We start from the raw sequence: 17,945 nt of genomic DNA, 5'->3' as shown, positions 1-17,945 counted from the left end.
TACCAAGTAGAAAACATGGGTCCCACTAATAACAACTCTTTTTGAAATCACCCAGAAGTCGTAACCTGTAGTTGTATATATGGAACCATACTCCAGATCCCCTTTATCAGATGGTTTCATTAGAATGGAGGATCGGCAGGTCAACAACAAAATTCTATTACAGTATATTTTTAGTCATTTGTTAACCTCTGCTTCCTACCTCCTGACCTCTTATAGCTCTACTTAAAGCTCATCTTCTCAAAGTTTGGGGGAGTACACTCACACTACAAAAAGACCACTCTCTAGACTAGGGCCGCAGATCACTCTACAGTCTGAGGTTCATACCTTCACCTGGTGGAAGCACATGTAGCTTTAAAACAGATACCCAAACGTCAGGGACCTTGACACAGGTGGCCTAAAAGCCTCTAGTTGCTTGGGAGATTGTGCAAAAATTCCATAACTAGGTGATGCATAAGAGCTAATATTAGATTGTAGGCTTTATACATATTAGTACAAAATAAAATGCAAAACACATGGATTACTATTATGGTTCCATTATTATTTCTTTAGCATTTTCCTCTTAGGAAAGGGATTACCATATTTTTGACATGATTAATTCAACCTGCTGCTATGTGGTTACAGGCAGGTGTTATTTTCAGGGCTTAATAAAAAACAAAACCAAAGCATGAGAGATAATATCATCTCCTACATTCCCATCACTCCTATTGTCAGGGGCAAAGGCTGTTGAAGCCCCATGTCACTTATCAGTCGAGTCCAATACCAGCCCCAAGGGTGATCAGACACGGGCAGGTCCAATCTTCACAGATAAGAGAAAGAGAAAACAAGAAAGAGTGAAAGGAATGGGATGGGGACAGAACAATAAGGGTAATAGACAACACTTAGTTGGGCACTGAAATGTGCTAGGTACTGTGCTAGGTACTGTCCGTGTAGAGCTAAATGCTCTACATGGACATTGATTCCTCACAACTACATGAGGAAGTTAACTGTTAGTAGCCACATTTCATGGTTGAGGACACTTTGGTTCAGAGAGGTTTTATAACTTGCTCAGGAATAAGTGGTAGTTCTGGGACCGGAACCATGTAGTCTGACTGAAGCCCAACCATACTGGGCATCTTGCCTCTCTGGAGTCTAGAAGCAGAGACAGTATGGAGAGATAGGAGAGGAAGACAAAAAGGAAGAGCCCAGAGTAGAAAATGCTCTTAGGTGTGCCATAGGCAGTGTCATCTGAGGCACGGTCCTACCTTACAGCCCATCAGGACTGTACAGTGGGATGGAAGCAAATGACCCACCTCCAATATTCTCTGTTCCCAGAGTAGGGCAAATACCATAAAGAAACCATACGACTGCATGCACCTCTGGAGAAAATCCTGCTTTCTGTACTCTGGTCATGTTACCCTGGCTGTGGACAGAGCCCCCCACACAAGCATGTACGTGGAAGATTAAAATATCTTCCACAGACTCTAATCACAGCCCTGGCATTGAAGATTGGGAAGACGCCCACACATCCATTTGCAGGTGCACTGGTTTTCTATATGAGAACAGGATGGGCAGTCCACATTCAGCTCCAATTGTGGAATAACTTAAAAAAAAAATTAATGAATCTCAGCACACGCTTTTTAGTACACCTTCTCCCGGAGGTTAGATCCATGATCCGTATGCAGAGCAATTATTAGCAGAAATGATTTTATTTATCAAGCTACACATTCTTCCATCTCTGCAGAGGTGTTTACATAGTACAGACAGTTCACTTAAAATGCAATTATCCCACGGAACTGCTATGTCTGTTCTGAGGCAGTTACGTCTGATGGATGAAACACAGGGCTGGGAAATGGGGAACTGGGCATCTTGTAGGCATGCCGCTGGATTTACTGAGGGACCTCAAATAAGTGGTGACCTATCCAGGACTCAGTTTTCATGTCTGTAAGATACAGCTAATACTTTTCACCTTTTAAATAATCTCATAGGGGAAAGACAAATATATAAACCAAAAAGAAAAAGAAAAAAGAAAGGAGACAACAAAGACCAAATCAGTGGCGCACTTTGAGTTCTCTGTAATTATTAGGGGCAGCTCAGATGACACCTCATCCAAAAGGCTTTCTTTTTCTCTAGCTAGAAAAGTTCTCTCCCTTCTCTCTCTATCCCACTCCTAACTTACAAATCATTTACTTTGAACTTTCATCATGGCCCTTAATATATTCTCATTGGTTTCAAATGATTTGTATAAATGTCTAATCTTCCCAAAGATTCTTGAGGGAAAAGACTGCTTATCCTTCTAGCTCAGCGTAAAGCCCAGGATGGTGCTCTATACACAGTATGCACTTAAATGTTTGCTTGAGCTGACTTGGTGCCAGCCTGGGGCTGGGGGTAGGGTTAATGCTTTCTTTAGAAACAGTATTTTCAGTAGTTTCCCTGTCTAGATGGTAAACTTCCTGAGGTCCAGGACAAATTCTCTCTGTTTATCTCTGCATCCTGAGCACCTAGCATAGAACCTGACACATTGCAGACACTCAAAACACATGTGTTTGTATGAATCAATGAATGAATGAAAATCAGGAATAAAAACTATATTACAGAGAATTACAAGTAAGGCAGAAAAGGCCATGTGATGGGTTTGTTGGAGAATTTTCACCAGGAAGGGGAAGGCTTGAATGGTAGCTTGAGGGAGCAGCAAGGTTTAGGTAAGTTTTGTTGTTTTGTTGATGATTATTTTTTAGTAAAGAAAATGAGCATGTTTATAGGCATTAGGGAAGGGTCTACTCTACCTGCAGCTGTGGCTTTATCTAGGTGTTCTTAATATGTGAAGCACTGTATGGCAAACATTCAGTAATACTGAGATAAAGGGGGGAAGAGTATTGCTATAGGAAACAATGTACCAACTGTCCCCTGGCAATGAGAGATGGCTGCCATCCTGAGCAACAGCTGGAAACTGCTCCCTTAACTGCAACTTGGACCGGCGCTTAGATTGCTTTCTGTGTCATTATAACAAATTGCACTCCTCGTTACGAGACCGATTTGATCATGTATGCATAAGTTATCATGCCCCTGCAAAGTTACAGTAGCTATTCACAGCCTCAAATGACAATGGCAGCTTCGCCTTTCAGTACTGGCATTGTGAAGAGACACCACTGTACTAGATACTTTCAGCTTTGATTGCTAAGTCACACCAGCTCATGAGTTCAGAAATCTTAATCCCTCTACTTTGTCAAAAAGGACAGAGGCAGAGTACTGATGTTTAGACTTTAGAGGCATCATCCGTTTGGCTTCAGTAGCTACAAAAGCTAGGCACTTCTCCCTTTAAGAGGCGTTGGTTTTCCTTTTTTAATTGAAAGCTGTATATTCGATGGGTGGCACACTATAACTAATTCTCTCATCGTGGTAGAACCTGGCTCTGTGTCACGTATATGCTCAGGAGCACAGAAAACCTTTCTTGATCCTCCGAGCAGATGAGACTTTTCCTTCTCTGAGCTGGCATCAGAGAACAGTCTTATCATAGGCTCCTTTCTATTTGTCACTCATTTGATTTCCATTCACAAGCCCCCAGAAACCACTCTGCTGGACCATAAACTCCTTGAGAGAAGATTTGTACGCATTCATTAAATTTTTCTTGATTTGAAAACAAATAGAATGGTGTCAAGCCGATTTTTATCTGTAATTTGTCTGAAGATCAGAGAACTCTCTGATGCGTGGTGATATTTTAATAAGAAATGTACTACATTATTGGCCAAAGACCAGCATTTTTTGGAAAATGACTTTTTTCCTGAAAATGACTTATTTCAGTTTAGGGTCGATGGGTGATTTATTTCTCTTTTGAAGTTCAGTCTGGTCCAAGTCCTTTGGTTGGTGTGGATTTTCATACTTCAGCTCCTCTAATTTATTAGCCTTGCCAACTTTGATTTTTACTGGAGAGGGACTATTGGGATATTCATTTTGATGCCAAGCTATAATTTCAAAACTTCTTATTGTTAAAAGATTTGAGTTGATACTTCTGACCCAATTAAGGCTCAACTATTTTTCAGCTAATTTCCCCTTTAAAGCCAAATCCGATTTGTAAAACTTGCAAAAGAAGTCTGTAAGGCAGATATCCATGGATATAGCCTTGTTCTTCCTGTCCTATCTTAATAAGCTAAGGAAGGCTGTTTATGGATAATGGAACAGCTGCCAGATTCCACCCCCAGGGTGACAGCAGCTCAGTTGTGGGAGAAGTGATGCTTAAAATTTGCATATTCTCTGTATACATACAGTAGGCATATATATAGACACACATCCTTATTAGTTTGAAAAATGACATTTCAGAACCCTACTTGCCTATTCAATTCTTTTGCAAGAAGGATGAGTGGAGACCAGGTAGATGTGAAAATAAAATGGATTCAAGCAAGGGAAAAGATAATTGCATTAATCAAGGTGGGAGATGATGGTGGCAATGACTAGGATAGTTGAGTAGAGATGGACCAATTCAAGGTTATTTTGAGGTCCAATCTGAAGGACTTGGTGACCAGTTGGATGAGAGAAGTGAGGGAGAGGAAGAGATAAGGATCAAGCCCTTACTTCTGGTTTGGGCTACTAAGTAGATAACGGTGCCATCCACCGAAAATAAGAAATGTAGGAGTTGGGTTGAGGTTGAGAAACAGCAGATTAATTCCATTCCTAGATAGATGTTGAGCTGGAAATGCCTGTAGTACATTAAGGTGGGTATGTTCAGAAGGCAGGTGGATATATGGGACTGAGGAACAGGAGAGAGGATGGAGATAAAGACTGGCAGTCATCAGCATATAGATGATGACTGACGCCATGGACTAGATACGATTCCCCAGAGAGAGGACCTTGCACAAACAGGAGCACCAGCATCTGGGGGATGTGCAGAGAAAGAACAGCCAGCATATAGTGAAAACGGTAGGAAAAACTCCACAGTACAGTGTTGAGGAGGGCAAAGAAATATGAGTGCATTGTCAGGGGTGGCAAGAGCTTTTGAGAAGTCAAGGGGGCAAGCTTTGAGAAGCATCCATTCGAGTTAGCAATAAGGCGATCTTGGCAAGCGCTGGTCTTTGGAGTGGTGAAAGCAATAGCAAGACAGAAGTTAGTTGAGGAGAGGAAATAGAGACATTAAAGATTCAAAACTCTATCAAGGAGCTTGGCTGTGAAGAGGATAATGTGGATAGGGAAGTAGCATCAGAGGACTATAGGGTTTTTGCAAATTGTTGTATTTTAATGGGAGAGATCCGAGTGTGTTCTGAACGCTGATAAGAAGGAAAGGCTAAAGACGTGAGGTGGGAATGGGGTGGGGTATGGAGATTCAGCAAAGAGAGAACCTTGACAAAGCTGAAGGGGATGGCCCCAGAGCAGGACAGGAGGAGACAGTCATCTTTTTTTGTAACACAGGTAACAAACACACATAGCAGGTAGCCGCTATGAAGAATGGGAGAAGGAATCAGCGTGCCTCTTACCTCTTGCCCATTCGGTAACTAACTGGCTATACTATACGTGGCTCATCAAAGATGTCTTTTCAAGTACACGGGGTGTTCAAAAGAGTATTGTGTACAAATGTAATCTGAAAAATTACTGTTGCTAGATGATTACCCTAAAATTGAAGTAGCATAAAAATAAAAAATAGGCTAAATTTACATCTTTATAAATCAGCATTTCTTAACACTTGTGACATTCTTTAAAGGACAATCTACATGGAACAGTGGCTTAAGCCACTTTTCTTAAGGAGAAATAGCCAAATGCCATCAGTAATTCTGGCCACGGTACCATGAGTACAGAAATGTGCCCAGTGAGGATCATGAAGAACTCACTCCTGACTCAACGAGCCAGAAAATGATAACATGAGCCGGACTAGCTTGGCCGGCGCTGGTTGTGCATTCTCCCCTTTTCCCCTGCTGACAGAATCCTAACTTTGTTCATTTCCAAGGTGAATAGGTGTTGTGGCCTAAGAGATGAGTCTTGGTTGGTCCAAGCCAATCTGGTTTAGGAATGGAGACAGGACACAATTCTTGCCAATAAAATGACATGGAGAAGTCTGCTGGAAGGGGAAGAGGCTTCTGGAAAAGTTTTCCTCACTCTTGAGAAAAGGAGCACAAGGAAGGAGCATAAGTTTTCCGTCTCTGAATGCATTTAGCATCTGGGACGCTGGCAGTCATTATGGAATCTGGAGGGGAGCCAGCCCGGGAGGACAGAGGATGCACTCGGGATGCCAGAACAGAAGACGGAAAGAACTAGGTCCTACAGTGATGCCACCTGAACTGTTCCATTAACCAACCCCAGAACCACCTTACCTTGGAATTTCCTGCTATGTGAAATAATTTTTTTTTCTATTTTTTAAGCCACTTCTAATTGCAGTTGGTTAGTATCGCAGGATGGAGCCCAAATGACTGAACTGCATATGCAAAAGCAGGAACTGGAAACAGGCTGAAGACAGGAGAGAAGAAGTATTTGCCATTCTATGAATAAGAGTCATTTTATTATGAGAATCCATTCAATAAAAAGTAAGAGGGAAAGGGTTCTGATGGGAAGGAAGGAGACAGAAGATTGGTGGGGGGAAAGGCAAGCTGCAAACAGAGCATGAGACAAGTCCTATTAATGCCTCTTTTGCCCACTCCATCCTTTGGGGAAATGGACTGTATTGTATTTATCTCTCTAATACCCTGTGTGTCCTTGATCATTAACTTTTACTTCTCAGTCTGTGACTCATTCCCAGTCTCAGACATCAGAATCCTGCTAATAGTTCCTGAGAGAGAAAAAACACAAATACCAATTACTCACTGAGGATATCCACTCCTTCCAGGGTGGAGCATTGACAGTTCATTAAATGGACTAGACATTCTTCCCTGCTCCCCACTGAAGGCTGTCCAGTTACCTCCAGGGGAGAAATGTCTGTTTCATCAACCCTAGTGGCTCATTCACACCTAGGGATTTAAAAATCACCTCCTAAACATACTACATACACAGTTCTAACCTTTACTACTCTGTAGTCCTGTTCAGGTGCCTCCAGGAAGGCTACATTTTAATGTCTCTGTACTCCTCTACCCCTGCCTATAACCTCGAATCCATCATGCCCTCAATGGGGCTAATCTTCATCCAAATACACTCTCCTTACCAGTTACCTCATTTCTGTCTAGGATAGGCACCACTAGACAACTGGGCTCATTTTGAAGCCTCCGAACATCTAACTGCTTGCTCTTTCAAAGCATCTCTCAGATTCGTCCCCTCATTTCAACGCCCATTGTCTCCATCATAATCCAGACACTCACATGTCCCACTTCAATCACACCTCAGCTCAAGGTCTCTGATTCTACTCGCTCCTACTTACCACGTGCTTTGTCAACATGTCACCTCTCCACTCAGGAACCTGCCTGCAGTGGATCTCATTTGCTATGGCACCAAGCCCCAGCTCTTCTGGGAGGGGTTTCAAGGCCCTCCCTAATCTGGCTCCACCATATTCTTCCACTGTCTTGCAGTCAGACAGACAAGCTAGACACTGTCAAATACACACACTGTGTTCTTTTAGCTCCGGGCTTCCACCATGCTGGCCTGTGTGTCTCTGCTTTCCTAATCCTTCTCATTCCTCTAGGCCCATCTCTAATCTCCCCTCTTCCCTGAAGACTTTGTAACCATCCCAGCTCTTTCTCCTTTGAACTGCCAGTACCATACGCTTTAGCATCTAACTGTCCCACTAAAGGTCCATTTTCTTTCCCTGGCTGGGCCACACTGCTTGTTAGACAAACCTTGTCCTACACGTCTGAGTGTTCCTCACAGTACCTGGTAGAGTCCTGAGCACTAGGTAGGGAAGAGATAACTATTTATTAATTGAACGATCAACATGCAAGGGGTACACCTTGCCTCTTTTTCTTATAATTTTAGTTATTGAGGAGCCTGGGAAGAAAGCAAGGGGCAGCTATGTCCTGCAGCCCTTGGAAAGCCTGGCACGCATTCCAGGAGATATCTGACAAAGCTGGCAGGCCCCGTTTCCAGAATGGAGATAATCATTGTCCAAAGAAGCGTCACTGAACAGATGGTTCTCAGCAGCAAGGAACCAGAGTGGAAGCCAGACAGGAGCATGGGGCAGGGCAGTCGGGAGCTAGATTTACCACTGTGGCTTCCTCCAGTGGAGTCACTTGGTGCCAGGGGAGGTGGATGCGGCTTGTCCATCAGCACGCCAGATGCGGGGGCTCCTCCCAAGGGGACAGAGGGGATGGAGTAAGGGCCGGGGACACCGGAGACAGAGGGAGGGTACCCGGCCTTTGCTGCTTTCCCTGCTTCATACACTGTGGAGGGAGATGAAGAGCAAGAGAGATTACATCATCCCACCCTCCACAACCCTCACACCAAAAATTCCTGAGGGTGTGCTTAAGGGAGCTCCTGGATGTATGCGCGGGCGTGTGTGCGTGTGTGTGTGAGTGTGTGTGTGTGTTCTACTAGTCCTGAATTGATTCATCGGAACCCCTCTCCCCCACTCTCTTGGACTCCTCCAGCGATGACATAAGGAATTACAGTGTTTAGTAGTACCTGGCAACTGAGTAATTAAGCAGTGCTGGGAGCTGTCACAGCAGCCTCCCCTGTGACGCAGCAGCCCACTCTTAACCATGTTGCTGTAGGCTGCCTCAGCCCCTCTGGAGGAGGCCTAGCACTGGGTTGCCCAGAGCTGCTTCCAGGAGGCTCCCAACCTCTTCTAGAGAGGCAAAGCCAGCTATGTGCTGACACACGGCCCCGCTCTGTGAGCTCAAAAGCAGAGCAGACAATCTGACTCCTCGCGTGGAAACTGCTGTGTTCCTAAGGATATGAAAGATATACATTGTGTCTCTCTCCTTCAAGATGTTTATGGCAGGGTGCCAAACTTATTGCCTATATGGGCTTGGCCAGGGAGGTAAAATTGTGACTCCTCAAAGGAGGACTAGTTCCTTTGTGGACCATTTTGTCATAGGAGTAAATACAACTCATCTGTGTCTGGATGGGACCCAAAGGCTGTGGTTTGCACACGCTGTTGGTAAAAAGGAGGAGTTCTCTGCACGCACGAGGCATGATCAGAGAAGGTTTTCTCTAGTTTGGATGCCCGAGGAGAGGGCAAAAGCCTTACCCCGCAACCTCACCATCCTGAACCTGCCCTTCCTTTCAGCAATAGTGTCAGTGAGGATTCCAAATGCAGGGGTGTTAGGTGTAAATCAGAAGCATGGAGAGGTGCCTGTAGGTGAGAAGGCAAACAAGAATGGTCATCTCAGGAAGCTGGGGGCTCCCAGCAGAGGAGAGTCTGGAACGATCGCTTTTGGGGTGGAAGGAGAGGCGGTGGAGAAGGCGCTCAGGGCACATAGCTGTCTGATGGCAAGGTGACATTTCTTTTGATCACTCTACATCTCCACACTCATCACTCTACTCACAGGCCTGCGGGCAGCAGCAGGAATCTGGGCAACATGGGCAGCGGATGTAGCAACAGCAGCTGTGAGGACAGCACTGGCACCAGCAGATCCCCACCAGGACGAAGAAGAGGAAGACTCCCAGGGTCACCAGGCCAACAAACACCCACTCTGGAAGGACGCACAGAGAAACCCACACTCGAGGCGGCCCCCCGCCGGGACAGGCCCCCTCTCACCAGTGCCTCCCTGTGAGATGAGTGAGTGGGAGGGACCTGGGGGAAGACAGTACCTCATAACAGGGCACGGAGCCCGCAGACTAAGGAGGAACTGAGAGTGAGAAGTGCAGACCCTCCCAGGGCCGGGGCGTGGACAGCAAGGAAGGTTACCGGGGTCATACTGAGCACACATAATGACCAGTACAAAGTAATGCGGGAGGTTCAGGGCCCCTTCCTGGAAAAAGGGCTTACCTTACCAACTGTAGTGTAAGAACACCTATGGGACAAGAGCAGAGATTCCTGGCTAGGTAGAGGGGAGCTTTGCTTCCTGAGCTATTAAATGGTGGGTTCTGTGAACTCGTATGTTTTGTAGCCAAGTTAATCTTGTCCCTAAAAGTGTTAAGTCCTGAGAAAAAGTTCTCTATGTCTAGATGGTCTAAATCAGAACATATTTAGGTGGTCCGTGTCCCTTGTGTATTCATCTGTTTTCCCTACTGAATGCCTCTTAACAGCTTTCCTGTACTCAGCATCAGTGCTGAGATCAAAACCCTTTGCTAAAGAAAACTAGAGACCTAGGCTCCGAAGAGAAGATCCTGTCCCTGTTCCCCAAGAATGGTTTGATCACACTCCAGCTGACCGCGCTACACAGCCAGCATGACCACGGACTAAAGTGGCTCAGGACTGGGATGACTGGGAAGGCTCTCACGTGTATATCTGACCATGTTTGTTAACGTCTGCTATTTTCACTGCTCTGCCAGAGGCTGAACGTGAATTTAATTCATTTGCCCATCCAAGAGATTAAGAGAAAGGAAACCAATCCATCTGGCTTAGTTAAAAATGACTGTGGCCCTGGAGTGACCTGATGTCATGCTTTTGGGACTTGGCTATAGGATCCAATGTCCCACTGCGGGGGCGGGGGGGGGGGGCCTGGGAAGGACTGGAATGAGCCATGATTTCCTTTCAAAGCAAAAGATTAAAGCAATTCATTTTGATTGAAAACCATCTACCAAAAATCCCTTTGCAATCAACTTCAAGTACACATTGTTTTGTTTGAATTTTAGTTATTAAATATTCCTTCAGTGAAATGGAACATTCAGTTGGAGCTTGCGAATATGCTATTTTGGTTATATAAAGGGTTTTGTGATCATGATAAAGTTATTTGACCTTTGTCTAGAACATAATTTCCTCAGGGAGGAAACAAACAACTTACGTTTCCTGAATGGTCCTCCTCACTCACCCATCAGAAATACATTCAAAATAACCAGGTCACCCTCTATTCAGGAAGTGAGAAGGCCTTGTACCCAGCTAGAATGTTCTGGAGAACATTTTTGCTGAGGACAGTAGATAGATGAGGGCTTTGGCCTGTGCCTTAGCACTGACGTAATAACACAATGCGGCCTGAGATGGATATGGGCCCTGAGGATTAGATGAGAGGTGTGGTATGGTGGCTACAACTTGGGTCAGGCAGTCAAGGATAAAAGACTGGCAGGTTCCCTTGGAGAAACAAAGAATGTTATCCATGAAAGGATTCTTGGAGTCAAAAGGGAGAGAAATTCGGGAGACCAGGACCAGATATGAAAAATACAGTAACTTTTCCTTGGGACTGTGGGATATAACATCTAGTATGAAGCAATGCAGTGTAACAGTGGTTTTTTTGTGATGAGCAAATGCGTACAAATTGATGGAACTCTGGATAAGGTGGATCACAAAGAAATATCTATTTGCGTCCTTGGGATCGACCTCGGTGAAAAGAATGTCTGTATTTGGGTTGGCCAGCTCATGGGAAAGGATCAGGAGAATTCACGGAAGAATAATTAGTGAAGCTCAACTGTGAAGACTCTGCATGCTTCTTAAAACCTGAATCAAGTCAAAACCAATCGCCAGGATTATCTTGTTTCTTTTGCTCTCAGTTATTAAGCAGCTCTTAACCCTTTGGCAGAAGCTCTCCAAAGCAAGGCTGAATCATATCCTTTCCTATTCCCTGCCTTTGGTTATGTCCTCTCCCATAGTTCATTCCTGTTTCTCTCTAATCCTCCTTCCACGATGGGCTATAGTGCAGCATCAAACTGATGTTGGCTTGTCTAGCTGGTATGTACAACAGAAGCTACATAAAAAGACAGAGGTGTACATTCGGTGCAGGTGTCCTTGAGATAGGGTCCATGGACCCCAGGGACTTAGGGGGCCAAGCAGCCCCTGAAATTGTATACAAAGCAATGTAGATCTCTAAATGTGTACTTTTCAAGGGAGGAGGGGTGCATAGTTTTCATAAGGTTTGAAAAAATGTTTTGATAAAGTTATAAAAGGCAATTCAGAGTAACATGGTTGTACACTAATGAATGGGTAAACATAAAACTTAGGGAATAAGGAATGCAGATTAACAACCACTCCGTTAAGGATACTTATAGCTATCTGGGTGCAGCTGAGATACTATCTGGGTGCAGCTGAGATACTGAGATTGTGAAAAGGCCTGCATACCCGACACTGAAGGACTGGGTCCCCATCTCAGCCTATTTTTAATTACCATTATTCTTTTAGGGCCTAGTAACAGGAGAAATACAATTTGAAGGCTCTTCCAATGGGCTTAATTTCATCCTGGAGAATACCACAGACATATATAGACAAATGTACAAATAAATTAAAGGAGCAATTAGTAACTAATGCAGAAGCAAGACAGATGGAGGGATAGCAAATTAAGCAAATACAGAGTTAAATGACTGAATACCTGGCATAATCTCCACAGCAAAACTGGGCAAGAGATCAGCAAGCAGCCCTGTCCTGCCTAAAAGAAGTGGAAGGAAAAGAAGAAGTAAAGAGGTTACTCCAAAGGAAAAACACAGCCTGAAGCCTAGCTCCAGTTAGCACCATCCCTACATGGGGCCATTGATCCATGCTGTCTGTGTTCTGAGATGCACGTCACCAAGGCTGGGCTCAGTCAAGAGAATGAGCTTCTCCATCAATCTTTGGCAGCCATCTAAGAACTCTGCACCTAAACCAGGCAGAAGCAGAAACAGAAATTTCTCTCCAACTATTATAGAAGGAGGAAATCTCTGCTTCAAATATGAAAAAAACCTGCTTGAGCAGACTGACATATACCATCTCCATTCATTTATACATCCTACTCCACGTATATTATTGGAAAGTCAAACCCGTCTGTATCCAAACGTTCAACCTACATTTTCGTACATCCATACACAGTCCCATGTCCATATAAAAACAAAAGTACATATTTGGTTTTAACTCAGAATTATCTCCCTACATGATTCTATTTATAGCCTAAAGATATTTCAATGATTAAAGTTTTCAAAGGCAAGGAAATGATAAAGCTAGATCAGTTATACGCTCTTCGACACTCCTTCTGGCTTCAGAAATACTCTGTACATATGTATATGGTATGGCTTTTCCATACGGCACCCACAGCTGGCATGGTATGGACCCAAGTGCCTTCTGCGTGATATGGCACAGAAGCTTAAGGGCTGGTGTCAGAACAGGTGCCCCTCGGGGCTCTGAGAAGCAAAGAGCTGTGCAGGAAACAACACACTGGAAGAGGTTGGGGAGGAGGTTAGTCCTTTTAAAAACTAGCCCGGTTTATATAGAAAGAAGTGCTGAATGCTTCCACCATGTTCTCATATCCATGTAAATATAAAGGCTGTAATAGGACGTCTGCCCTGTACCAGGTTCTCTCTATCACAGTGCAGCCTCGCTAAGAAACAAGCTGCACTAGGAAACAACTAGCAAACTCGCTTCCTTTGAGGCCTGTGATGGCAAAAGGTCACTATGGTTCCTAAGCCTGCAACCGAATCTTACTTCACTTATGGGCATGACATACGCTTCTAGCACAGCTCTGTCCAGTAGAAATATAATGTGAGTGACCAGTAATTTTAGCTTTTCTAGTAATCACATTAAAATAGTTTTTTTTTAAAAAAAGATGAAATTACCTTCATAATATTTTTACTTGTACCAATGTAGCCAAAATATTAATACTTCAAAGGCTCTGTAGCCACACATCACCATTAGAAAACACACCTCTAGGGGTCTGGTCTCTTTGGTTCATTAGAAAACTTTTCCTGTTGAAGTTTGTTGAGGTGCATTAGAGAAAAAGTTACCCATGTGTGTGGTTTATATTTTGAGTCTAAAGGTCGTAGTTGGTCACTGATCCTCTCCTCTATCAAATCACCCCATAGAAAAGCAGCTCTGACAAAAGTCAAAGAAAAAGAAGTTCTTCCGAGGCGCTGGGAGAGGATGCTGCAGCAGGGGCAAGGTGTTAGGGAGTCAGGTAAAAGGGCTCTTTGCTCACTTTATCTTTCTTGGCTCTCCTCAACTATACAAGGCCAGTGTGGTAAAATGTGTCCCAGTCATGTCTCCTGCATGGGTCATGGTCCCACATTTGAAAAGTTAATCAGTACCAGAGTACATTCCAAGGAAAAGAAAGCATGGAGTGGGCCACTAGGTTAACTCTGTTTTATTTTTTATTTAGTTATTTTTTTGGCCACGCCATGCAGCATGTGGGATCTTAACCAGGGATCAAACCCATGCCCCCTGCAGTAGAAGCTCGTAGTCTTAACCACTGGACCGCCAGGGAAGTCCTGAAGTTAGCTCTGTTTTAGGTTTTGGCAAGAAGGGTTTCCTTCTTTCTGTCTTCCATCTTGTGCAGCTGACACGGTAAGAGTGGTTTGATGCTTGCAAGGTCTTTTGGAAAGTCAAGTGGGAGCCAAGTAGGTCATTGGAAAAGGGCTTCTTGAAGGAGAGATGGGCTAGCCTTTGGCCTAAGCCAACATGAAAGGCTAGGAGGCTCCCCAAGGCTCACACGTGGTCTAGTCCATTTTCCTAGGATAGGCGACCAGACAGGGATTTGGGGCCAAAGTCCAAGCAAGTGATTAAGAGCGTGCGTTGGTCTCACATGGAATGTTCTCTGTACAAATCTCTCTTGGAAGTTCAACAAGGCAATAGACAGGTGGTCAAGGATTTGGGATCTTGGACATCTCTTAAAGGCATAATTAGTATTAATTACAGCCAACAGCCAATGATCAAGAAGTGAATATTTTAAAAAAAGTCAATATACTGTGCTTTTAGCAAAGCAGTTATCAGACGCTTACTTAATGGTGTTTTTTTTAATATGGACAGATTAGTACTTCTAAATATATCTTACTGTATATAGTAAAATGAGAAGCTTTTATTGTGTTTACTCTCTAGTTCTCAAGCCTACCACTGTTTTAAACATCCCTATATGTGCTGTAGCCCAAATCATTAATTACATTCATAACAGAAATGTTATTGATGATATAAGCTATCGATTTGCATATAATTTCTCACAGGAAATTAGCTATGTGATAATAATTAACTATAAAAAAATCCATACATTCAAGGAGGATATAGTACTCACACATATTATATAGAGCATATTCTATTGGAGTAAGCAGTAGACTGGCTGGGAGTCAGGGTACTGAAAGCAGCTTTGACATCCGTTTACTTGGTGACCACTACGGACAGATTACTTCCTCTTTCTAGGACTCAATTTTCTCATGAGTCAAATGAAGCGGTTGAATGAAGAGATCCATAAATAGGGAGACCATACATCTTGGTTTGTCTGGGACAGTCCTGGTTTATGCCTGTTGTCCTGGTGTAATTATTAATAGCACCCCCTTTTAATTCCAAAGGGTTCTAATTTGGACAATTATTTAGATGGTCACCCTATCCATAACATTTTCAGTTCTCAAATCTGATACTCAGTAATCAGAGTTGCAAACTCAATTCCATATATTTATACGGACCAGTAGATAATGCAAACAAGTGCAGCTGGTCAAATGTAATACAACTGGGAGCAGCTGGGCGTGTGGCAAATGGCATATTGTGTCTGTAGGGGCTGCTTCTACGCACCTCTAGCCAATTGTTGCCTCACAGAAAAGTGTCTTCAGGGTTGCAAATCTTCCTATTTTTCAAGATTAGCCAGACCCCAGATTTTTATGTGAAATATCCTGATTTTCAAATGTTGGCAACTGATTCACAGATTTTAAAAAATCACTGGACAAGCCATACAAAATATGTTTTGGGACTGTATAGAACCCAGAGGTCATGTGCTTGCAAACACTGCGGGGTATACATACACAGATATAATTATGATGGATAAAACACAAAAGCTAGATTTCCCCACCTGCTGTTGAGAACGACATCATGATGGTGTTCTGACACTACTGCACACAGAATGTTAGTGAATATAAGCTCTAGGCACCTATGTTCAAATTAAAATCTGAAAGCAACAGTATGACACACCAAATTGTTAGCCCTTATTTCTGGGGCACTGGAATGGGCATCATGGAAGAACAATGAAGGGGCTTTCACTTTTTTAGATTTTTTTTACACGTGTAATTGAAAGTTAAAATAAGAAACATGGACAGGAGATTCACAAAGCTTGTCACTCCAACAGAAAGACATACATCAAGTTTCTCATTCTCCCTGAAGCAACGGCCAATAGCTGACACTTCAGAAGATGGGGAAGCCTTCCCATAATGCACCCGTGTAGTGTTAGCCCCAGGGTGGTGTGGGTGACAGACTATGGCAGTAAAGTGGGTAAAATTAAATGTCTTCAGAGTTTGGGGATAGCAGATTATACCACTATGTTATGTCAACAGTAGAGAGGGAGAGAGAGAGCAAAGCTCTCTGGCTTTTATACCATGACCTATATTTTCCTGGAGCTAAAGGCATTTTAAAAAGTGAATTTATGCTGGAATCCTATATTTCTAAAAGTCATTTTGCTTCCAGCTTCTTGCTTAACAATTCCTAAAAAATGCTGTTGCCACTTAGAAATGCTCTAACTTTTCTTCCTATTCTACTCTATTCTGTCACATCCAATGAAGTTCTGATGTTAGACAGTCCAAACAATTGCAGTAAATACATTCCAGATTTCAGCAGCACTTTACCAACACTTGTGAATCACTGTCATTCTTCCAGGATTCAGTTAGAGTGGCAATTACAAGTCACTTTAATGTCTAAGAAAAGGATGGAAAACAGACCCAGCAAATAGATAGCCAAATTTACTCTTTTCAAACCCCAGCTCAAACTGTGAGTAGAAAGTACAGTTTTCACGTAAGCACTTCAAAGAGTTTTCCCCAAACCTTGCAGAATCCATTACTCTTAAGAAATTTCCACATGAATAGACCAAATGAGTCAGGCATACTACTAGTTTGTACACGCACACATGCAAGTGTCAGTATCATTCCATACGGTCACCAACATCATAGCCCAAAACATTCATGTATTTTGGGTTGAATGACGAGGGCAGAAACAATCACTTTGATAAAACAACTTACAGATTTTACCTATATAATTCCCTGTTTCAGCTGTTTTCTGCCACTGACACCTTGAAGTTATCCCCAACTGAACTCTCGGTACATATTCCTGAGAACAAGTTCACTTCTGGAATGTCTCCAATTCATTCATTCAACAAAGAAATGTATATTGTGCCTGGTGGACACGCAGAGAAGAACAAGCCTTGATCCCTATGCTTGAAAGCCTCAGGCTCGCCCACGCAGCTTGTCCAGCAGTGTGAGGCTAAGAATTCGGCTTTACTTCTCTTGCTTCTGGGTCACATGACTTACCAAGGTCAAAGGACTTTCTTCCTGCCAAATCCCGTTTTCATTAGCTTTTTTTTTTTTTTTTTTTTTTTTTTTTGCATTTTTGACATCAGGTTCCCCCAGTCATGAGGCCTTCCCTCAGAGACACAGTCCTTGCCTGGTTTCCCACTCCTCTCCTACCCATGGTGTTATCTTCACATATTTCACAACAAACCATGTCCCGGTGACATTTCCCCAAGGTTCTGATACCCTTTTCTTGGCCGGTCAGGCCCTCAATGCAGGATGTACTTACCTTCTTTACTAAGATAACCAGCTAATGAACTTCTCAATCTTCTGCTTCATTCAAATTCTTACCACACACAGTGTACAAGACTCTGAAATATGTTCCGACAGAGCCGTGTAAGAATACTGCCGTGAGAGGCTGCATCCTCCTCCATGGTCCCGGTTTCATGAGAGCACTTGTCTCTCAGCTGCTGTGATTCCTTTACATGTGCCTCCACTAGCAGGATGGAAACCCTGCTGCCTCCCCAACAGCGTGGCATGAGGAGACACCTCACCCGTCAGGACCTTGAACTTTTCCCAGTAGTAAGTCCCCATTGTTTTCTATGCTGGGCTTCTGATTTACTGCTCATGTTAGTGCCTTTTATCCAGCTCAACTGGACTCTTAATGAGCATATGAAGGAACCATTCATTCATTCAGCACTATTCTATGTAATGGAGAACGTTTAGCACCCCTGGACTCAGGGCTCAATGCCAGGAGCATCCTCTACTCACTGGAATATCCCCAAATGCCATCTTGCCATCTCAGGGGATTGAAG

At 43.5% G+C, this 17,945-nt stretch overlaps 1 protein-coding gene across 1 annotated transcript in view; it reads right to left on the bottom strand.

Moving 5' to 3' along the window:
* ILDR2 (immunoglobulin like domain containing receptor 2) overlaps positions 1-17,945 on the bottom strand; it is a 58,609-nt gene that overhangs the window by 11,146 nt on the left and 29,518 nt on the right. Inside the window, exons 4-6 of the mRNA XM_060134099.1 lie at positions 12,282-12,338; positions 9,369-9,515; positions 8,085-8,261 (exon numbers count right to left, since the gene is read on the bottom strand). Coding sequence (XP_059990082.1) covers positions 8,085-8,261; positions 9,369-9,515; positions 12,282-12,338 — 381 coding nt within the window. The remainder of the gene's footprint in view (positions 1-8,084; positions 8,262-9,368; positions 9,516-12,281; positions 12,339-17,945) is intronic.

The sequence above is a fragment of the Lagenorhynchus albirostris genome, chromosome 2, assembly GCF_949774975.1.
Source record: "Lagenorhynchus albirostris chromosome 2, mLagAlb1.1, whole genome shotgun sequence".
Lineage (NCBI taxonomy): Eukaryota > Metazoa > Chordata > Mammalia > Artiodactyla > Delphinidae > Lagenorhynchus > Lagenorhynchus albirostris.
Note: the sequence above shows the minus strand (reverse complement) of the source record. Positions and strands in the feature narration are given on the sequence as shown.